Genomic DNA, 21452 nt, shown 5'->3' on the forward strand with positions numbered 1-21452 from the left:
GTCCAGATAAATATCACAGCAGGTGCAGACAGCACATGCACTGGTGCAAGCTGCTGCCTGGAGTTATTCCCACAGTATTTTCACTGGATACTGACTAAACTATTGTTAGATCAAGTACATCACATGTGTTGCTGCAGTTTGATCAGTGCTCTCTGAGGTCAGAGCTGTGACAATTGAAATCACAACAGGGATTAAGCATTTCTAGTTTAACCTGTTCCATTTGAGAAAAGCCCTTAAACAACTACATGCATTCTTGCAAGTCTCTTAGTTTTGTAAAGAATCACGATTAGCTGATGGCATGTTTTTATTCAGCTATGCTGCCATCTAAGAATATGCAAGGCACAAGTGTAAAATGACTAATCAAAAAAATAAATCCAATTAAAATTTTCTATTGTTGCATTGCTGTCTCCAGTCACACGAGAACCTGCAAGCAAACCTTCAGCCTAGGGAGCCTTTTGCTTTCTAAGGAGCACATAATTTCTTGATTTGAATACAAGGTAGAGGACTTAAAATATGATCTCTACATCTGAGCAAGCAGCTGCTCTGTGGTGTTGCTCCAGCGACAGGGCAGAGAAGGGATGATTACAGTTGGATATGGATATGAGACAAAAAAGCATATTGTTTAGGTTCAGCAATACTGAAATATACTTAGCGCTGTCATTTGAATGCAATGCTCTTTTCCATTTAACCACAATGACAAAATGGTAATTGCCTGGCTACAAATTCTATACCATTTAAAAAGGTATAGAAACTGACAAACAGGCAGAATTCTCTCCAAAAGTCAGAGACTAACCTGTCTAAACTGTGCAGCTTACTGCTGAGGGTAACAAATCACTCAGAACACCCCACCCCACCCCACCCCACCGAGCAGTTAGACAATACCACTGAGTGAGTAGGAGACTCCTCTACTACGTGTAAAGCACTTTCTGGAACTGTTAACTCACTGGTTATCTGCATGTTCCTGTATGTTGTGCTAATAATGCTGTTTCCCAATGAATGAGATATTTGAGATGTCCATTAAAGATCTTACATTACTTTAAAAATAGTAGATCTATCAAGCAAAGTATTCAATGAAAAGATTTAAATAGTTGTATGCAACAGCTCATACACTTAAGTTCGTCGTAATGTACAACTGCATTCTAACAAGATCTTAAATTTCTAATTAAGAATTATCTGCTATTTATCTGCCCACTTTTCCTTTGAGTATAAGCAGCTGTGCTGGCTGCTACACGGCACTTTTATAATACTGCTAATAGCAGCTAAGCAGCTGTCAAGCTTTGCTTGACAGGTGACAACAGTTTGATATCAAAGTCACACTACCATATTCTTAAAGTGCACAAAGTGTTTTGCAAATCCTCAGGAAGAAAACAGGCTGGTACAGAGCACAGAGCCTGTGACAGAATAACCTCCTAGCAGTGATGAAGGCAGTGCTTTTTCCAAGTCTGTTCTATCTGTTTGTAAGTTTGCGTAGGTGTCAGTGTAGAGAGTGATGACATATCCCTATCTCTCCTCTTGGCATTAATACAGCAACAACTGGAACTCATCTGTATATTTTGTTCACAGGAATTCAGTTACAAATGCTGCAGCAAAGAAGTGGGGAACTGTGATGTTCAAGTGCCTTAATGAATTTCAGGTTTGTTCCTATTTGTGTTAGTCTGTGACAGTGTGTGCCTGTTCAGTAGCTCTCTCTTCTGCAGTTAGTAATAGGCTAGGTACAAATCTAGCTAAACTGAGTTTCTATAAGACAGCAAAATTAATAGTTTAAAAATTCAATTAATTTCTGTCCATATCTTGAGATTTTACTGCAAGATTTTAACATTCTTGTTTCCTGAATGCTGACAGGAACAACTTACACTGATTTGCAGTATTCACCCTCTATATGACATCACTGACAGCTTCATTACAAGGGATGACAATTTTTTTTCCATGTGGTTATCCTTAATGCAATTAAATACACTTTGTATTTTCAAGCTATTTATTTGGAAGGGATTGTGATTGGATTGTTATCACATCAAGGTTATTTAACCTAATATATAGTACGAGTCACAAAACAACCAATATGCTTCTGAAAGAGAGGTTATCAACTGATACTATTTAGAATAATTTTTGTGAGATATTAAAGAGGTATTTTATTTGCAATCCTATGCCATTTGAGTTATCCAGAGGTGCTTATAATATGCCCCCTTAGGACAACTCATTTCCTACTTGGAAATGCAATTCAGGTCCCACTTTTTTCAATGAGAATTTTGCCATCAACTTTAATGAAATCAGGATTTTGTTCTTACTATATACAACTCAGCTTCAAACTACTCCAAAATGCTGGCATGAATTATCACTGTCTTCTGCTCCTGCTGTAGAATTGCAAACACAATAATCAGGCTGGAGGTGTAAAAGTAGCAACAGAGAGAGAGAGAGAGACACAAGAATTGAGGGAGAGGGTCACAGCAGCACCACACACCATGTAAACACTGTCACCCATGTTGTCATGTAAATCTGCATGAGTTTCCAGATTAATCCATCTTCTCTAATTAAAGTCGTTTAATATGTAACCCACAGGCATAGAACAATGCTTAGTTTCAGCCAGACATACTGCTATAATCAGCATATTTTCAGAAAATTCATGCATAATAAATGTCAGTGTTATATGAATTTATAATGTATACACAGAAAGAGATTATACCTATTGCAAAAGCTTTTCTCTAAGATAGCATAAAATTCTGTACCTCAACTGGTACTTCAAATAATGAAATCTTTTCCTGATCCACTGCATAAAGCAATTATGCAAATTTCTGCTAGTGCTCTATTTCTATAATGCTTATGATTGAGACTTTGACATGATCATAATTCATCTGGCTGGAAGATTGTACAAGAGGCACAAATAAAGCATAATTTTAAAGAAAAAATCCATAGATAGTAAGCATTTCAATGTCCAATAGTAGCTTTTTCCTCTGAAAAGATTCCACCAGCCATCAAAGACTCTCAAGCTCCTGTTTCAAAGGAGTTATGTGTGGCTGATGCAGACTCACGCTAACTACCTCAGTTAATTCTGTTTCCCACAGCTCAAGCATTTGAGGCTTTGCTGAAACCCTGCAAAGGCAGAGATTCTGTGGAGCCAGTCTCGTTCAGCATGGACACCTCCACAAGCTGCTGCGTGACTGGCAGACCTGCAGCAAGGCACAGTGACCAGCAGCAGTGATGGCACAAGTGGGTGACATCACCAGCTTTTGATCTCCGGTCCAGTGATTGAGTCACAGGTCAGGCTATCTTCTATTGACCATGCCAGCATCTACGGAGCTCCTTAGCAGTACAGACTAATGGAAGTGGGTATCTGTGCTTGCAATTGTGGCTACAGAGGTTATTACTTTGCTCATCAGAAGAGCCTTGTAAACAGTGCTACAAGTCGCTGATGCGTGCTTCATTTTAAGTCAGCTCACAGTAATGCCACACGTGTGTGGCAAGAATGAAGGAGCCTAGAGTGAGTAGATTAGCTTTTAGATTTGTTTTTTTTTTATCCCAAAACTAGATAATTAAAAAAGGAAATAAGCAGGTTCTCAGTAAATTTGGATGGTTCACACCTGTTATGAGAAGCAGCATTACCTCAGTGGAGAACTCCCTGCTTTGTGAAGTTCAAATGAAAAATCTCTCACAAGCTCTGGTGTGTCTGCTTCTCCACTGGTGCATTAGAAACAAAGTGTCAAAATGAACTGACAGCTTTTCATTTCTTTCTCCAATTAACAATCCCAGCAGCTGCTTGGTGGAAGAATAATAAGCTTCCTTCTTATTTTTTATCTCATTTAAGCAAAATGTTATTCTTGTTTGATGCAAATTTCTGTGGTTTTTTTTTTCTTATGACACTACACTTGCTGCAGTCAAGAGCTGGTTTTGTGTTCTTGTTTTAGCTGAGGCAGTGCAGAAAACAGATAATTTGATACATCAGTGCAGACACAAAATTAAATACTAGGTGTCAAGAAATCTCCCCTTTTCATGTGACATTAGCTTTTCACTGCAAAAAAAGGATCAAGACAAAATGATCACAAAATATTTTTTGTATTTTTGTATAATTTAACCTTGAACAGAAGCCAAGTTTTATCACTCAGCTTCAGCTCACAGTTACATTAATTACATTAATTTCTGTGCTCTTTCTTCAGCAAATTCAGTGTTTGACATATTCTTAAACTTAGTAGTAATCAACGTAGCTCAAAATCTTCCTAGGAAAAAACCTTTATGTGGACTTCAAAGAGGGACAACTAGCTTTAAGTAGCTTAAAAATTTGTGCTTGCGCTCAAAAGACTAGACTAGGGCTTAAAATCTGTAGCTCCTTTCTGGTTTTACTACACACTTCATGCATTACTCAACATAATCATCTGACCAAGGAAGACAATAAAAGTCCCCCTTGAGTCATCAGTACATTTTTACAAGAGCCTAATTTCCACAAGTTGTGCAGTATAAATGAAACAAACCTTAAAAGAAATTATATGCTTCAACTATTGGGAAATTTGGGGTTTGTAGATGGCCACAACATGTTCTTAAGCGACTCAAATGATACATTTCTCCTACAGGAAGAACAAAACAGCACACAACCACAGATGCATGTGTCCATGCAGTAAGGCTGCTTCTATGTATCACTTAAATAGATGAGAAAAGTTGCCAGTAAGTATGGCCAACTGTTCCTCTAATAAACAATATTTCTCTCAACAGAAAGCCAGCACCATGTGCCAATTCATAGGAAATGTGCCATTCTTTCCCTGTGCTATCACCACTGAAGATAATCAAGAGTAGCTCAGAGCACAAAAATACATTTTTATAAAAATGAAACCATGGGTGTTGGCATAGCACCTTATCTGCTCTGTGTGAGTATGGAAGCATTTGGATTGCTGCAGTGGACACTTTAAGAGCCTTTATTTCTTTTACGCTGTTGGCTTCTTGAGTACAACTTTGAGAATGCAGCCCAATAAATCAGTGAATGGTGCTCAGTGATATATTTGATGTGTTTGCATCCATGGACATGAAAGTCAAATCAAAGGTTGTGAGGAGGCAGCAGAGGTTAGGCCCTGTTTCAAAGGTGAGCGATCTATATACTCTGAGTCAGCCTGAACACAACACCAGCAGAAGTCAACAATTGAACAAATGCTCTGGATGGCACATAAACCTGTACAAATTTCTTCTGTGTCTTCTGAATGCCTGCCATTCAATTACTGCAACTCGTAAAGGGAAAAGGAGTCTCAGGAACAGTACGATTCCTCTTCACCATTAATGGCTGATGGGGAAGCATCCTGTTTTGGAGACTGAATTAGTTGATACATGTGCAGCTGCAATGTTCCTATCACCTTCAAGATGTTTTCACAGCAGGTTATTAGTCTGGTAGCTGTGCTCACATTATTTCTGCATGGCGTGCAAAATATACATTGCTCAGCCTCCCCAAAATGTTCATTGATTAGCTACTTCCGAACACACAATATTGTCTTGGGGCCCATCACTTCTTCCACTCACGCTTTACTCAAATCTAATACGAAACCTGCTTTCCATTCAGAATTGTGCAGGTGCCTGACACCTCTCCGGCCCTCTTGGAGGCAGACACGCTCCTGGAGCCAGCTACACAGAAGGTCAAATCAAATGGCTTAATGGGTAAGTATCACTCTTTGACTTGGTGTAATTATTTACATTTGACTAAAGCCTAACACGTACTTTGCCAAAGTTAATATCCTAAAAAGATACTCAAGCTTAGCTCAAAGGCATTTCAGGACATCAAAATATAGATCTATTGCAGCAGTTGTTACGTATCTTCAATCTTTCTGAACAGGCATATGTCTTGCTTCAGTTTCCATCTGCTGATCCTTACAAAAATACTGTTTAGGACACAATGCATCCTTTCCCATGAAAACACTACTTCATTGCAATTGAAACCTCTTTCAATATTTTTAATAAGCACATACACTAAAAATCAAGAAGCGGAGCCCATTTCATATTACACTTGCAATCCTGGCTGCTCTCATTTCCAAATTATACTCCTGATCCAAACTGGGATTAGGCAAATATGTTTTTTGTTTTGCTTTAATTCCCTCAAACAACAACTTTCCAACTGATGCCTAGCAGCATTCACAGCAACCCTGCAGCAAGTATTTTTGTGATTGTAATCCCCTCTGGCAGACACTGCTGGAAATTTTAGGGAAACCTTCAATTTTTTATCTTTAAAGCTATGCAGAGACAGAGTGGCTGCAAAATAACTACTGATTATTTCACTCTTTTTCAGTGACAAATACCCAGGGTGAGTAAGAGAACGTTAAAAGTATTTTGAAGAGAGATATTTTGTCCTACAGATTCCCATGGAGAGAAGGGGGTAGATTACTGTAGACAACTGGACAGACAGGGCCACTTTCAGCAACATGGTAAGTGCTGAACACTAGCATTTGCGTGAGCTCAGGTCCCAAGCTGTAAGCATCAGCTGCAGTGTGGTAGATGGGAACCCCCTTATCACAGAACAGATCCCGCTGGAAGGGACCAGCACCCTCAGGTCCTTCTCTGCAGAGATGCTCTCCAGCAGGTCATCCACAGCCCGAGCTGGTGCCTGGGGTAGTTCCTCCCCAGAGGAAGGACCGTGCATCTGCCTTTGTAGAATTCCAGACTGTTCCTCCCTGCCCATGGCTCTGACCTGTTGAGATCCATCTGTAGGGCTGCCCAGCACCCAAGGGTACTGGCCACTCCTGCCACCTCTGTCCAAAAGCTCTGTATTGTGGGTTTGTGCATAATGGCCACTACTCCCATTGCCAGCTGACAGTAAAAAGGAGGCTTTCAGAGAGACAAGGAAGAATAATTTTCACATATTACTTTTAAAAGGAACTGCTTCTAACAACAGAAGCTTTTTACATTACATTGTCAGGAGAGAGGTTTCTGCATTTTTAGCAAAGGCTTTTTTATTGCTCAAACATGAAGAAGCATTTAATTAATGAAATAACATGTTAAGGATGAAATCCAGTTCTATTCATCCAAAATCAAAAAAGGCCATGTCAGGCTAATAAGCTACTTCTTCCTAGTTGGGAATTTTATCTGGTGTTTTAAAAATTATAAGCTGAAATTTGAGTCTATAAATGTATACATTGAAGCATAATCATGAAAACATTCACTATACAAATGTTAATTTGTTTGAAAACACAATTGATTCTGTCCTTAAATTTACATTTAATGGAAAAAAAATCAATTAATTACAGGGACACATGTTTGTATGGGACCTACCCAAATAGCTAACAATAGCTAATTTCCCTGCCTATAGCAAAATGAAACTAAATATAGTGAGTGGATAGAGATTAATTTTGTAAATTTTCCTCATTACACCTTCCCTCTCTGCAACACAGTCAGAACAGCTGGGACTAATCAAGGGTCTGAATGAAATAACATGGTCCTAACATCCTATCATATAAAGATTTTACAATCTATAGTAAGCTCAGTGTGGTTTTTTCTAACTTGTATATATTAAAACTGGTTGTATTGCTAAATGTGGTAAAAAAGCACACCATGTGCTATCATCAGCACCACATTTTCTTCCCAGAGTTGGTGTAGAGTTAAAAAAAGGGGAAAATGTTTAATTTTTTATTCATGCTGGGCAAATAAAGGAAGGGATGGGTGCTTTTTCTATGTTTTTCTCCTAGTTTTTTTTTTTTTTTTTTGACTCCAGGTGTTTTCCAGATGGTATCAAATTGCTCCATAAAATGATCAAGTGTGTTCCCACCTGTACACTTGGTATCCTCTGATAAGTTCACACGGTAGGATGTATTTCCAAATGCTGATACAAACTATCCAGTGCTCCTGCATTTCTTCCCTCGCTATTTTACATATTTTAGCCCTTTCTATACAATGATGCCAAGAGTTTTTCACACATTCCACCAGGTCTACCAGCATTTATGGGCACTCAGAAACAAAGGATGTGGAATAATTCCCACCGTGAATCACAAAACACCATGTGCTTCCTTACAGAATTTTATTATAAAATATATAAAATAACACGTTTCTTCATACTTCTTGAAAAGTGTGAAAAATGTGTATTTTATGATTGGCTTTTCGCAAGTATTAAAATGAATATTGTATTATGCTAGAAAGTTATGCTATATTAATTTTCTTAAGTAGTGTATTAAATATAGTTTTAGGTTATAACATAATGTTAAAATAGAAACTATGCTATTCAAGATATTTGTTTAAAAAAGGACTCGCACCAAGACAGGAGCCACAGGACACCTAAATCTTTCAGAGAAAGGGAATTTATTGCTCCCTTATCAGCAGAAAACTGCTTCCCATCTCGCTCTGACTGGAAGACGGCATGAGGATTAAGAGGAAGAAGTTGACAGTGACCAGACAGAATCCTGTGTTTGAATGGAATTTATGCATCATGCATGAGATGTATGAATACGCATCAGGCGATTGTTTTTAAGGGTTAATCCTCTGTTAATGGGTGTCCTTTTTCGGGCTTGTGTTGCCCAGAAAAAGGTACCCGGACGTCCGTATCTCTTTGTTTTTATTGTCTCATATTGTCCTAATCTCAAAGGTTCAAATTTTATTATTCTAATTATATTACTATTTTCATAACCATTTTATTACTATTAAGCTTTTAAAATTTCAAAAACAAGTGATTGTCGTTTTTCACAGTGGACACTGGGAGGGCGGGCACGCGTTTCGGGGCTGTTTTTAAGCCCGCCGAGCCCGGCGCCCGCCCGCCTCGGGCGGCCCTCAGAGCGCCCGGCGGCACCGCCCCGTCCTCCGCCGCGCCGCGCTTTCGTCACGGCTGTGCCCGCGGCTCCACCGCCCCGCCGGGCCTCCACCGTTGTCACCGAACGCGCGGTGTCCCCGCCGGTGCCGCGCAGTCACGTTATCCTCGGATCCAACACTCGGGCTGCCGGAGCTCGGCTCGAATCTGCGGCCGCCAAAAGGCGGCCCGCGCCTGCCCCTGTGCCTCCAGCGGAACCGGAAGCATCGCCATTTTGTTTCGGGTGATGGCGGCTGTGGTGCTCCACGGCCGGGGGCTTTAGCGCGGGCCTGGCCGTGTGGGGACTCGCTGCTCGGACAGTCGGTGCTCCTGCGAGCTGCCTCCGCCTCGCTGCGCTCCCCGGTGATGTACGGAGGGCTCGGAGGGTCTCGACGGACTGCAGAAGAAGCAGGCCCGCCGCCCCTAATGTTGTTGTCAGGCGGGGGAGCGGTGCCCGGCCCCCCCGGAGGAGGTGGAGGTGGAGGCGGGAGTAGCCGTGTGGAGCTGCTGGTGTTCGGCTATGCCTGCAAGCTGTTTCGGGATGATGAGAAGGCTCAGTACCAGGAGCAGGGGCGACACCTTATTCCTTGGATGGGAGACCCCAAGATCATGATCGATAGGTCGGTGTAACACAACCCCCAGACTGTGCTGCGAGCTCTCCTGTGATAGCCTCTTTCTGTTCCCCCCCTTGTGCTGTGGGCAGTGCGGGCGGGGGTTGAGCAGGCGGCTCGCTCTGGCAGGCGCGGCGGGATCTTGGTGACGAGGCTGGAGGCAGCTCCTCCCGGCACGGCGCTCCGAGGGCGCTCTGGGAACGCTGCAGGCCCCCCCCGTCCGCGGGAACTTGGGGTTCCCCGCTCTGGCAGCGCTGGGAGCTCCCTCCTGGCACTCAGCGTGTGCTGGGTCTTTCTGCTCCACTTGTCCAGGCAGGGTGGAGAGTGGGAATGATCTGTTCCTTTTCAGTGCAAACCACAAACACCCTCTTTTTTCACTTGGAATCCAAGGGTGCCTGTTTCTGGGAGTATTTATTAGGCACATTGTATGTTCTGTAGGTGAGAACGGGGCTGTGTTGGGAGTGCAGAGGTGTTTATCCACCTTAAAGGAAATGGGAATTTCCTGTTTGTCCTACATAATCTGGCTGCAGGCTGTTGATGGGACACCCCAAAATCAGTTCTTCGTCTCTTTACTTTTCCCGCTGCTATGATTTACTGTATTAGACAGAATGGTTTTGATTTTGGGTGCTTGTTCTTGAAATTTTATGTCAGGGCTGGCTTCTTTTGGTTGTTCTGCCATAGGTCCAGGTTTGTGGCCACAGAGAGTAATAGAATCTGCTTTGATGTTCCTTCTGATCTCTTGAGTTGTTTCAGCACTGCAGGGTGGGATTTGGAAAGAAACTCGTTTAGAAAGGGTTACCTGAGTGTTTTGTTGGACAAAGTGAAGATGAGAGATCAGGTTGGTTATGTTTGAGTGGAGCACTGAAAGAATAATTAGGAGTTGTCGCTGACCCTGAAAACCTCAGTGCGAAAGACGGGAGGATTTTGGTTTGAAAAGGGTCACATAACATACTATAGATATTTGTTCCCTCAGTTTCATCACTGCTTTGGTGCTAGGCAGAATTTTCTTATTTTGACTTAAAAGCTGTATTTCTCTTGGAAAAATGTCAGTAGGGGAAGGTCTTTTGATTGCCTTCCATAGGACTGGAGAAAAAAGAAATGCCTTTGCACTGTTTTGGTGCTTACACCATTAATGATCATTGTCATTGAAATAAATTTGTTAAATTGGAGTAGACATGAAGGCAGGACAGAACAGCCATAAAAATATTTGTAGTTTTGTTTAATATCTGACACAATAATAGAAGTGCTGTGTTGCACACTTCTAATTAAAATAATTCCTGTGATTGATCTCATTCAGAGGTAGAGGCTGGTTTTGGGGTGCTCTGCAGCAGAGCCCCATTCACAGGTGTTACGGAAATTGTAGGGAGCAAACACTAAGTATGTGCATGTCTGTGCACATGTGCTGTAATGCCAAATAACATAGATTTGTGAGTTAAGATAGATTGAAATTGCTAATCTTATAAACTCCATTGGAAGCTTAGATTCCTTTTATCTCCAGCAGCAGGAAGTCTTCATTTTCACCATTTTGAGAAAAGCACATTGCTATGAGAAGACTTGGGTTCAAGTTTGCCTGTGGACAGAGCTTGATTAACCAGACCTATGTTTCATTTGCTTTCTGCTATAAGAATATTTACTTTCTTTGTTTTTGGTCTAGCAAGTTGCCACAAGTCAAGAGTTGTGTGTGGGAAGACACCTCAGCGGAGTCGAGCTTACTGTCACTTTACTTTCCAATCAGTTTCTCTTACTGATGCATAAACATTATCCCAATGCAGTGCTTTTCCTGCAAATAAAGTGGTTTCTTAGTAGAAAGGAACTGTACATCTTTGATCTTTGCCGATTTTGCGGTGAACCTCCTTAAATTGCATGTTTATGTTACTGTTCCTATGTATGTGTGTCTCTCTATCACATAACCCAGAACTTATTTCCTCAGCCAAATGGCTAGGGGCCGAGCCTAGCCATGATTTTACCTCCAATGGACGCAAGTTTCTATGGTGAAGATTTCTCCTGAGAGTTCGGGACTAGCAGAAAGAAGCGAGGAAATTTCGACCGTTTGGTTCTTACGGATAGGTATTTATGTACTCGGGTTTGTGTGAATGTAAGCTATTTGACTTTCCAGAAAAACGTATTTTGCAAGTGGCATTGATTGGTTGGTTGAAGCACGTACGGTAAGAGCTGTTAAGGAAGTGGATCCCACTTAAACTATTAAAGGATACCTTTGCCTTTAATTGTAATAATTTATTAGTTTCTTTGAGAGGAATTTAGACTATTAAACAAATTTTCGATAGTTGGTGACAAATGATTAGCAAAATTAATTGTAACTTCTAAAAGGAAGTATGCATTAACATATAAGTTGTTGTTTTGGTTTTTTTTCATTTTTATTGGGTAAGTATTTAAGTAGTCGCATAAACCCAAGCCCTAAGTTCTTTGCATTGACCAGTTGTTTCATCCTGCAGGTATGATGGGCGTGGTCACCTGCATGACCTTTCTGAATATGATGCTGAGTATTCCACCTGGAACAGAGATTATCAATTGTCCGAAGAGGAGGCTAGAATAGAAGCCCTCTGTGATGAAGAGAGGTATTTAGCCTTGCATACGGACTTGCTTGAGGAGGAGGCAAGGCAAGGTATTGCTCAAGGAATAACATGTTTTTTTAAGAAAGCAGGTTTAAATAAATTATTATGAAACTAAATTTACTCCTAATTTTATACTCTCTTTTTCTGATGTTATCTTGACAGTACCCAATGGATTTGAAAAGCAGCAGTCTTTGTGTATATGAGAGGACCTCAGGATAGTTTAACTGTAGATCCACACAGAAGTTGCCTAGATTCTGAAGGCAGACTGGGATTTCAGACCCCCCAGAATAAACACATTCTGCTTCATTTTTAGTGTTGTTTAAAGGAAATTCTGTGCTTTTATATGCATGATTACATTAAAGTGTCTTAATCCACAGCCTGTGTCTCTTCGAGAAGAAATAAATAGTCAGCATGTGTACATGCTGTGTTTTTTCAGTTTTTAATGAAAGCTAAAATCAGGACAAAACTTCTTTTTTAAAAACTAAAGTAAGAAATATTACTTCTTTTTTAATAAATTACCTTCTGAATATGTTCTAATGTTAGCAATTGCATTTTTGTTCAAGAGGAGGAATATAAAAGACTCAGTGAAGCTTTGGCAGAGGATGGTACCTATAATGCAGTGGGATTCCGTTATGGCAGTGATTATTATGACCCTTCAGAACCCACTGAAGAGGAGGAGCATCAGCCTTCAAGACAAAGAGGTAAGGGGTTAAAATAACAGGGGTTAATTGAGAGGGAAGGCCAAAGCATTTCTGTCTTGCAGTTGAGGGTTTAAAACATATGTGCTATTAAAGAGCAGTAAGAATTCTGAGAGCATGTCATCAAACTCCTTTACTGAGTTTTTGCAGACTTTGTTCTTGATGAGCTTAAAAATGTTTTCCTGCTATGGCACAATCAATACTGCAGTAGTCAAGGAATTTAATTCTGCTGTTGTGCAGATTCTTAATCAGAAAAAAATAGTAATTCCTTACATTGGCTGTCTGCTAACACTGTGTTTCTCAGTCAAGATGAAAAATATCATTGTAAGCATAAAATAGTAATTAATAAGAATCTATATTTTGAAGTTCAGATTTTTCATCTTAACTGCTATAAATGAGTCTGTTTTAAGCTTAGTGTGCCCTGCTCCATGACCTCAAAAATACAGAATTCAGTTGTCATATTCTCATCTATAGTTGCAGTAACTTCATATTTTTATCATACATTCTTAAGGAAGGTTTCAAATGTTGTTGAACTATGTCTTAGTATAGTGAAAATTGTTAATTAACGATTGGATTACCTAACTACATCTTGGTGGGTTATTGTGGTATGAAATGTGGGTTTTTTCCCCCAAGTTGTTGTGTTGCAGTGCAAGATCATTTTAGGTATTAAAGTTTATTTGGTGTTTTTTGCTGTGTCAGAGAGATTGTGTACTTTTGTACTGAAGCAGAATTGATTGTCTTTTGTGGGGCTTAATTCATTTGCTTAAGATCCTGTAATCAAATACTGCTAGCTGGAGCTGCTGCCAAAAGAAACAGTGTATTCTTCTTGTCTGCTGCTCTTTCCTTCTTTCTTTGCTGCTAAAATTTCTCTGTACCTTTGTGGAGTTACACTATTTGAGTTTATTACAAAACCAAACCCACTAGAAAGTAACTAAACAAGTGAATTCCCTTTGTTGCATGGTTTGTCCTCAATAATCACTGCAACATCTCATTCCTTACGAGGTTGTTCTGCTGTTTTCACAGCTCCCGTGGTCAGGTGTTCCTGCACTTGTTCTAATCTGTCAGGGGAAAAGGGGAATACAATTTCTCTTAAGGCTAATGGAATAGATAATACTATAAGTTACTTTAAAAAGTAAACTTTTGACTTCAATTATTATAAAAGTCTGTAAAGCAGAACATTTTCGGAGAAACATTTCTGCTATAGCAAATAATGGAATGTAATACAAATGATTCTTTTTAACCATATTTAAATGTCTTCAGTATAAATGCTGTTTATATAGCTGCATTTGATTGCATATCATTTTAGAAATACTTTATTTCTATATTTTTTAAACATTTGTGTACTTTGGTTTTTTTTCCTAAATACTCTGTTCTGGCATTTCTTGCAGAAACAGTTCAAACAGAAAGTACGGAGGAAAATGAGGAACCTTTTGTTGCCCCCCCAGGGCTGAATGTACCTTCTGATGTGGAACTGGTATGTGTACATGTCATGCAGCCTACACTTCTGTCAGCTTTTGAGCAGTTGATGGTGCTCTGTTTGGTGGTTGGGTTTGGTTTCCTTTTTTTCCAATTAACTTTTATTGTGGTGCATTTTAAATTATTCTGATATAGTAAGTTAATTTCAAATGTTGTGCCTTGAACTCTTTGAATTCTATGAACACCCTTGAATCTTCTTTTCCACACTGAAATGATTGCTTATGCTAAGTGCATTTGGTATCACTTGTGATATTAGTTTAGCTACTGCAGACAAGCGGCAGTTGTTCTTGGAATGGATACTTGCTGAGATGTAAGGTTCAACATTCCAAACATATAAGGACTATTAAACCAAACATCTGCTTCTGTTCAAGAATTCTTTTCTAGAGTCTCTTTAATTGGATCCCAGTCTGAACAGGATGGGAACTGATCAAGTATTAATGCTGTATATAAAACTAGCATATTCAAGGAGAAAAACAGTAATTTATTTCTAGCAAAGACTGAAATACCTTCAGAGCATTAGTACATAGAAGCTTCTTCCTTCATGTGATGTGGCTAGAATTTGCTAAGTGTTCTGTAGACTTAATTGGACTTGTGAATTGTTCTTGAAGGGAGCTGAACAGACACCTGCTTGTGTACAGGTCTAACTGTAAGGGTTTCCAGTGTATTTCAAGTTTCATAAAAAGTGCTGGAAAATCAGGTGATTTTCTTTCTTGTATAACTGTGGTCATGAAAGTGTTAATTTAGCTGTGGGCTCAACTTGGTATTCTCACCTTGGTAACCTTGGCCAGTGAAGATTCAGAACACTCCATTAGAATAAGTAATAGTGAGTGCAGAGTATTTGTGTAACTGTTTCTATTCTTCATTAGCTTTATTTAAAGAACCTTGAGTTTTCAGAGAAAAGCTTCTTTTTTTTGCATTTTGATACTGTTTCCAAAATGTACCTGCTGGTGAAAGAGTCTTGGTTTAGATAGCTGCCTGGCTTGAGTTTTTTCTGAAATTTAGGTTATATTTCCTATGTGCGTTGCATAGCACAGCGTGGGGCTTACTGAAGGAATTTCTCAGTCAGCTGTTGGACTCCAGTGTATTCACATAAACAGAAAGCAAATATAGGTGTATTTGGTTTTGATTAAAACAAAAATAAACCCAGTAAACATGAAAATGTCTAGACAGCAGCTCTGAAAGCAGTGTATGCTTAACCTTGGATTGGGAATTGTGAGAATTTTTTTGTAATCCTTGATTTGTTGTTGCTGTTCTGTTCTAGTCATTCAGCTTTACCATGGAAGATACTTATTCTGTTTAAATTTAAGAAATTTGAGAATCAGCTTGCTAGACTGGGGGAGTGCTCCCGGTCTGCAAGGTGTAGTTCAATAAAGACAGATATTTTATATCTCCTGTAATACAGATCAGTGCAAAGTGGAAGTATTTGATGAAGACAGGTCAGCCAGCAAAAAAAACGCCATCCAGAACTATGGAATGTTCAGAGTATGGCAGCTCCAATTGCAGCACTAATGTCATTCTGGAACTTAGAATAAAAGAACTGTGAGAAGCAGGCCAAAGGTCTTCCACTGTTTAAAACTGATTATGGGCAAAGATGATTGTTCTTCACCCGGGCACTTTAAGAAGTCTGTGGATGCTCTTGAAGTGGGCTGTTAGAGGAAATTTTCACTTAATAACTTCTGAGGAGAGATAGAAACAGAAAAACTTGATACATGATGTGAAACTAATAATGCACAAAATACTATCGGTTTAAGAACCTCATTGCCTCTCATTAAAATAATCTTTGCTGGGGTTTTAGTGGGAGAAGTAAAACTTGAAACAGCTAGTTATTTTTCATATTGACCATGTCCTGGTAGAGGGTCCAATTGGCAGAAAACAGCTTTTAAAATTGGGCTGTTTGATAGTATTCAGGCTTTTTTCCCCCTATTTGGAGCACCATTGTTCAAGTGTTTCCAATCTTCTGAGAAACATTTTTTAAGATTTGCAACATAGCTGTGTATCTGTGCAGTAGGTTTTTTTTTTTTTCAATTTACTGAATACAAGACAAAACAGCTGAGTATGAAATTAAAAGCAATGAATAATGTTCATTTATTCTTTAACTGTACTCTTGTTCCCTTCACATCTTGGGGTTGATACTGCACTGCTCCCTAGGGATTTCTAGAGTGAAAAAGGATGGATGCTGCTAAACTTTATTTATTTTATCTTTTGCTTTATTGCTGAAATGTTCAATGACCCTTCAAGGGAATGGACGTGGAAATTGTAGTTTGTATGTTGGTCTTGAGAGGCAACATGTTCTTCCTAAGCAAATAAGAAGTAAGACATTTCTAGATAGGGAGCAATATTTGCGCATTCAGAGATAACAGAATTAAGGACAGCTTTTGGGAAGGAAGTGATACATGTTGAGTCTTCAGAGCACCTTGAGATATTGTAACCCCAAGGTCATCCATGAGGCATCATGTTGCCCTCTTCAGTTTGGTGTTCAATGCAGAAACAGCTGTGCTGGTAAAGGAAGAGGATGTTGCAAAAGGAATGGAATGAGCAGCTGAGGAATTTGGGGACTGTTTTGGTTATTTTTTAGAGCTGATGCACTTTCACTAGTTTTAAGTAATTATGAAACTTAAATTGCTAAAGAAAGCCAGGAAGAACAGGAAACTACTATTCATTCTGATTCCTTTGGAGTTCTAACACACTGTACAAGCTGCTTATGAAAATACAAATATGTGTTATTTTACTCCCACAGCCACCAACGGCAAAAATGCACGCGATCATTGAGCGAACTGCAAACTTTGTGTGCAAGCAGGGAGCCCAGTTCGAGATTATGCTGAAAGCCAAGCAAGCACGCAACTCCCAGTTTGACTTTCTGCGCTTTGATCACTACCTCAATCCCTACTACAAGTTCATCCAGAAGGCCATGAAAGAAGGACGCTATGCGGCTCCTTCAGAAAGTAAAGCTGACGAGAAAAAACGTGAGTTATTCCTTGGCAAATGCTGGCTTCAGGATGGGAATCATCCTGAAACAGATGCTGGTTGTTTTGTTAAAATAGCCACATTTTTCTGGAATTCCACTGCAGCTGAGATTGATATGATGATTCAAACTTTTGCTTAAATTGGAGATTTAAAAGAAAAAATACTGTTTGTGGAAACTTTCAGCTACAGGAGCTGCTATGATGTGGAAGTTTTAGAAACAGTCATATAGCTCAAGTCCAACAGAAGGTTGGTCTCTCCATTTAGGATTTAGTTTTATTGATGTTGGGCAATATCTTGGATCTGTGCTTTAGTGACTAAGTTGATTTATATGAATGATGCTTTCCTGAGAATTCATGCTTGTCTTGTATCATAATTCTCCCCAAAAGCAAAACCATAGCAAACCCAAATAAAATTCAGACATTGCTTTTATTTAGACTCGAGAGTCAAATCTGAGGAAGATGATGATGACGATGATGACGATGATGGAAATTATCTTCATCCAAGTCTTTTTGCATCTAAAAAATGCAGTAGGCTTGAAGAGCTCATGAAGGTACTTGACATTATTAAAATTACCTTTTTACACTGGGCAGTGATGGAATAATGGGAGTAACAGTTGTATGTATTTGAGGCTTTCAGAGGAATGGCTGTAGTGCTGTCTGATATTTAGACAAGGCAAGTTTTGTGCCTTATCCCAGACATGGCAGTCATTAGCTAATGGTAATAGCCACTTTTTTTTTTCTGTCATTAATTTCTGTTTACCTGAAAGTGGGTTTTGTCTTGTTTTTCACTTATTTTCAAATACATTGTTTCTGATGTGAGAGCTATAAAAACAGTAACTTCAGTGTTTGCACATAATTATTGATGTCTAACATAGATAAATTTGCTTTCCCAAATATGTTGATGCTACTGTTCTTAAAATATGTACTTCCAATTTTAATCTTTTTTCCTACTTCAAAATATTTTCAGCCTTTGAAGGTAGTAGACCCTGATCATCCCCTTGCAGCGCTAGTGCGCAAAGCACAGTCAGATAATAATTCATCTACGCCACAGTCAACAGACGGGGCAGCTGTGCAGACATCACAGGCAGAATACTCCTCTGATTGTAAGTGCTTTGTGAGGAGGCAGCTGGTGGTGTGTTTTGATGAATTGTGTGTGGATGCTGGTGGGAAGAGAATATGTTGGCTTCATGCTTCATCCTGTGTATTTGTTCTTTTGCAATCTCCTGAATCTTTGAAGGTCTGTTCTGAGTATCTGTTGAATTGCAGCTCAGGAAAACCAGAAATGGGGGGTGGGTGGGGAGGATGGGCAGGCAGGAGGCCAAGCCTCCAGTCTGTGAGTACATTTAGCACAATACCCTTATATTATTTTGTTCCTGCAGATTTTGTAAATTCGGATACTTAAAAAGATAGTCAAGCTTAAATGAGTTTATGTGCCTCTTAATTCTTTTCAGCTTTCAGAATTCTGAAAGTCCTTGATTCCTTAAATATAGAAATACAACTTCCCTTTCATTTATGGGGCTGACAATGTAACACTACTGAGATATAAGAAAATTTGTAGTGAACTTCGCTACAGTAGAGTTTCATGTTATTATACATCTGTAAGTAACAGTAGTGTGGTGCTGATTGAGTTCTTGGGTTTTTCAGGAACGTTGCTGCAGATCAGTTATCACCATAATAATCTGAGTTGATTTTTATGCATTATAGATTCAGAACCCCCAAAGAATTACAGGTGTTGTCAGTGTAATGTGTGGGGAGAAATATGCATGGAAGTAATTTGTATTTAAAACTGTGTACCATAAGGGAGTCTTAAAATTGAAGTAAGATTTCTATGAAGAAATTAAAAATGACTGGTTATTTCAAGAAAGACAAAAATAAGAATAAGTATCTTGATAGAACAGAGCTAGTCAGTTTTTTGATTACTTTCATGTCAGGTTTGAACCTGAATGTATGTGATAGAAATTGGGAGATTATAATTTAGTATACCAAAACAAGGTCAGTTTGCAACTCCTCTCCCTGCTTTTAAAACTTAAGAGAACTTTATTCTGTTCTCGTTACAGACAATTTCTTCTTTGAAGAAAGTAAATACTGCCGCATGAGAATGTTTATGAAACTTTTAAGAGAATAATTAATTGAAATCTAATGCATTGATTAAACCTTGCTTCCAGAAATGCAAACTCTTACTGTAATTAACTTTAAATATTTTACATTAATATTCTCTTTTTATACATAGTTCTTCTGCAGGAAACACATTTATATGGTGGATACTTCTTGTAAATCTATTAAGCTGATTAGAACATTATAAAATACTGTCCTTAAAGGAAGATAGAAAGACATAATATGCCTTTGCACTCTCAAGAAATATTTAGAATCAGAGAAGCCTTTACTGCGAAAAATGTGTTCAAATGCATGGTTCATTATGTTGCTGTTGATTTGCAAAAGCTGGCTACTTTTTGAGGTTTAAGTAAGTAGGTGTGTCTCTATATATAGTAATATAAGGGTTTAATATGTATATAGTGATTCTAGTGGTTTAGTTTGTAAATGCTAATTTTGAATATATCCATATTTCTTTCTTAATGAAAACATAGTTTTAATGGAGTTAAATTGCCAGACACGAATTAGATTAGGAAGTGTGATTTCATACTAGCTCCTTTTTGAATATGCTTGCTCTAGTTCACTTCTTTATTCACATCTATGATGTTCAGTACATTTGTATTCTGTCCCTTAATCTACATATTTCTTACTCACCCTAAATCTGTTAATATGAGCCTTTCCCTTTTTGCTTTGGGTTTGGTTTTGGGTTTTTTTTTGACACAAGAAATGAGATTTCGTTTCCTAGTGTGTTGCGTGAATCCAGATTCTCGGTGTGTTTGTATTGATGTAATAATGCATCTTCGTCTAATTAGAAGTTTGTTCTTAAATGTGTCTTTGTAGCAACTGTGGCAGCCATGTATTACAGCTACTACATGCTCCCTGATGGGACCTATTGCCTGGCGCCTCCACCTCCGGGGATCGATGTTGCTGCCTACTACAACGCCCTGCCCCCAGGGGTGACTGTGTCCAGCGCTACTGGAGTGGCAACTGTTCCTCCCCCTCCTGGTACCACACCCCCGCCTCCCCCCGACACAACTGACAGCACCAGTGGGTTGGCTTCTGCCACAACGTCTACAAGGTACCTCGGACCGATTTGCTTGTTGTTTGGGGGAGTCTTGTTCCTGCACTTCAGTACGGAGTGTTTAATAAGTGTTCTGTTATTGAATCAAGCTATATTAACTGTGTGATGAACACAGAGAACAAACCTCTCTGTATTTTTTGTTTGTTTTTGGGAGTTTTCTTGTTGGTGGTTTTTTGTTTTGGTTTTTTGTTTGTGTTGTGGTTGTTTGGTTTTGGGTGGGCTTTTGGGTTTGTTTGTTTTCCTTTTTTTTGTTAAACCAAGAGTCTGAAAGATTTTTGTGTTCTGTTTTAAAAAACCATTTACTCTTGACATTTTCAGCACAATTGCTCCAGTGGTTGCCATTATACCTCCACCACCAGATATCCAACCTGTCATTGACAAGCTAGCTGAGTATGTTGCTAGGAATGGGGTAAAATTTGAAACTAGTGTTCGTGCCAAGAATGATCTCAGGTAAGAGAAAATGTTATTTAAACTGCTACTTCAAAAGTTAAAGTTTTAATTTTTTAAGATATTAAATTACAGCACATGCAGTTTTGAAAAGAAAAGTACTATTGTTTGTTTGCTTGTTTTTTAAATTGAGATTTAGGGACCTACTTAATGGCAATGGGAAAGCATTATGGCTCAGATTATCAAAACAACCAACCTGTCAAAAATCTCTCTAGTAAGCATGCTCTAAATTTGTATCCTCTGAAGTTTAGGCTTAAGTAAGAGTGCTTCCAAACATCAAATAACATTCCATTTGCTAGAGATGATAAGGGATTGTTAGTATTAGCTATGTTCATGTGCATCTTCACATGCTCAATTTTCTTTCAAAAGGTTTGAATTCCTGCAACCATGGCACCAGTATAATGCATATTATGAATTTAAAAAACAGTTCTTCCTTCAAAAAGAGAGCGGTGACAACTGCCAGGTACGTGTATTTTTATATATACTTCTATTAAAAATGCAGTAAGTGTGAGAAAAGGACTTGCCAGTTGTCTTACCATGAGACATTTAAAAAATGGAACTCTGAATTAGGGAGAAATTGATCAGCAAAGGATGTGAATGAATTTTTTGTTTTTTAGTTTTGTACAGCATTAAAGTAAGGATCTGTGAGATGGTATGATATTTAATTCTTGCTTTTTACTATCTGCCACTCCACTGTGGCTGTAATGTAACATAACAACCTGAAAATCTTCTGGCTTTATATATGGGCAAAATATGCTTTGTGTGGGTTTTGAGCTTTGTA

General features: G+C 39.0%; 1 protein-coding gene and 1 long non-coding RNA gene across 4 annotated transcripts in view; both read left to right on the plus strand.

The window, feature by feature from the left end:
• Positions 1–1368: 1368 nt before the first annotated feature.
• On the plus strand, positions 1369–3441 carry LOC120509769. The gene is made up of 3 exons (XR_005629334.1): positions 1369–1457; positions 1564–1633; positions 3060–3441. It is a non-coding gene; the product is annotated as an uncharacterized LOC120509769 (long non-coding RNA).
• Positions 3442–8986: 5545 nt separating this feature from the next.
• The window catches only part of LOC120509597 (splicing factor SWAP), a 33353-nt gene continuing 20887 nt past the window's right edge, over positions 8987–21452 (plus strand). For all 3 annotated transcript variants that reach the window (XR_005629297.1, XM_039724423.1, XM_039724422.1), the window contains exons 1-10: positions 8987–9351; positions 11796–11965; positions 12479–12616; positions 14002–14087; positions 16827–17052; positions 17488–17603; positions 18020–18155; positions 19984–20221; positions 20543–20674; positions 21041–21134. Coding sequence is in view for 2 of the 3 variants with exons in the window: in XM_039724423.1 (XP_039580357.1) it covers positions 9098–9351; positions 11796–11965; positions 12479–12616; positions 14002–14087; positions 16827–17052; positions 17488–17603; positions 18020–18155; positions 19984–20221; positions 20543–20674; positions 21041–21134 (1590 nt within the window). In the remaining variant the exon portion in view is untranslated. The remainder of the gene's footprint in view (positions 9352–11795; positions 11966–12478; positions 12617–14001; positions 14088–16826; positions 17053–17487; positions 17604–18019; positions 18156–19983; positions 20222–20542; positions 20675–21040; positions 21135–21452) is intronic.

This window comes from Passer montanus, unplaced genomic scaffold, assembly GCF_014805655.1.
Source record: "Passer montanus isolate IOZ18808 unplaced genomic scaffold, ASM1480565v1 scaffold53, whole genome shotgun sequence".
Lineage (NCBI taxonomy): Eukaryota > Metazoa > Chordata > Aves > Passeriformes > Passeridae > Passer > Passer montanus.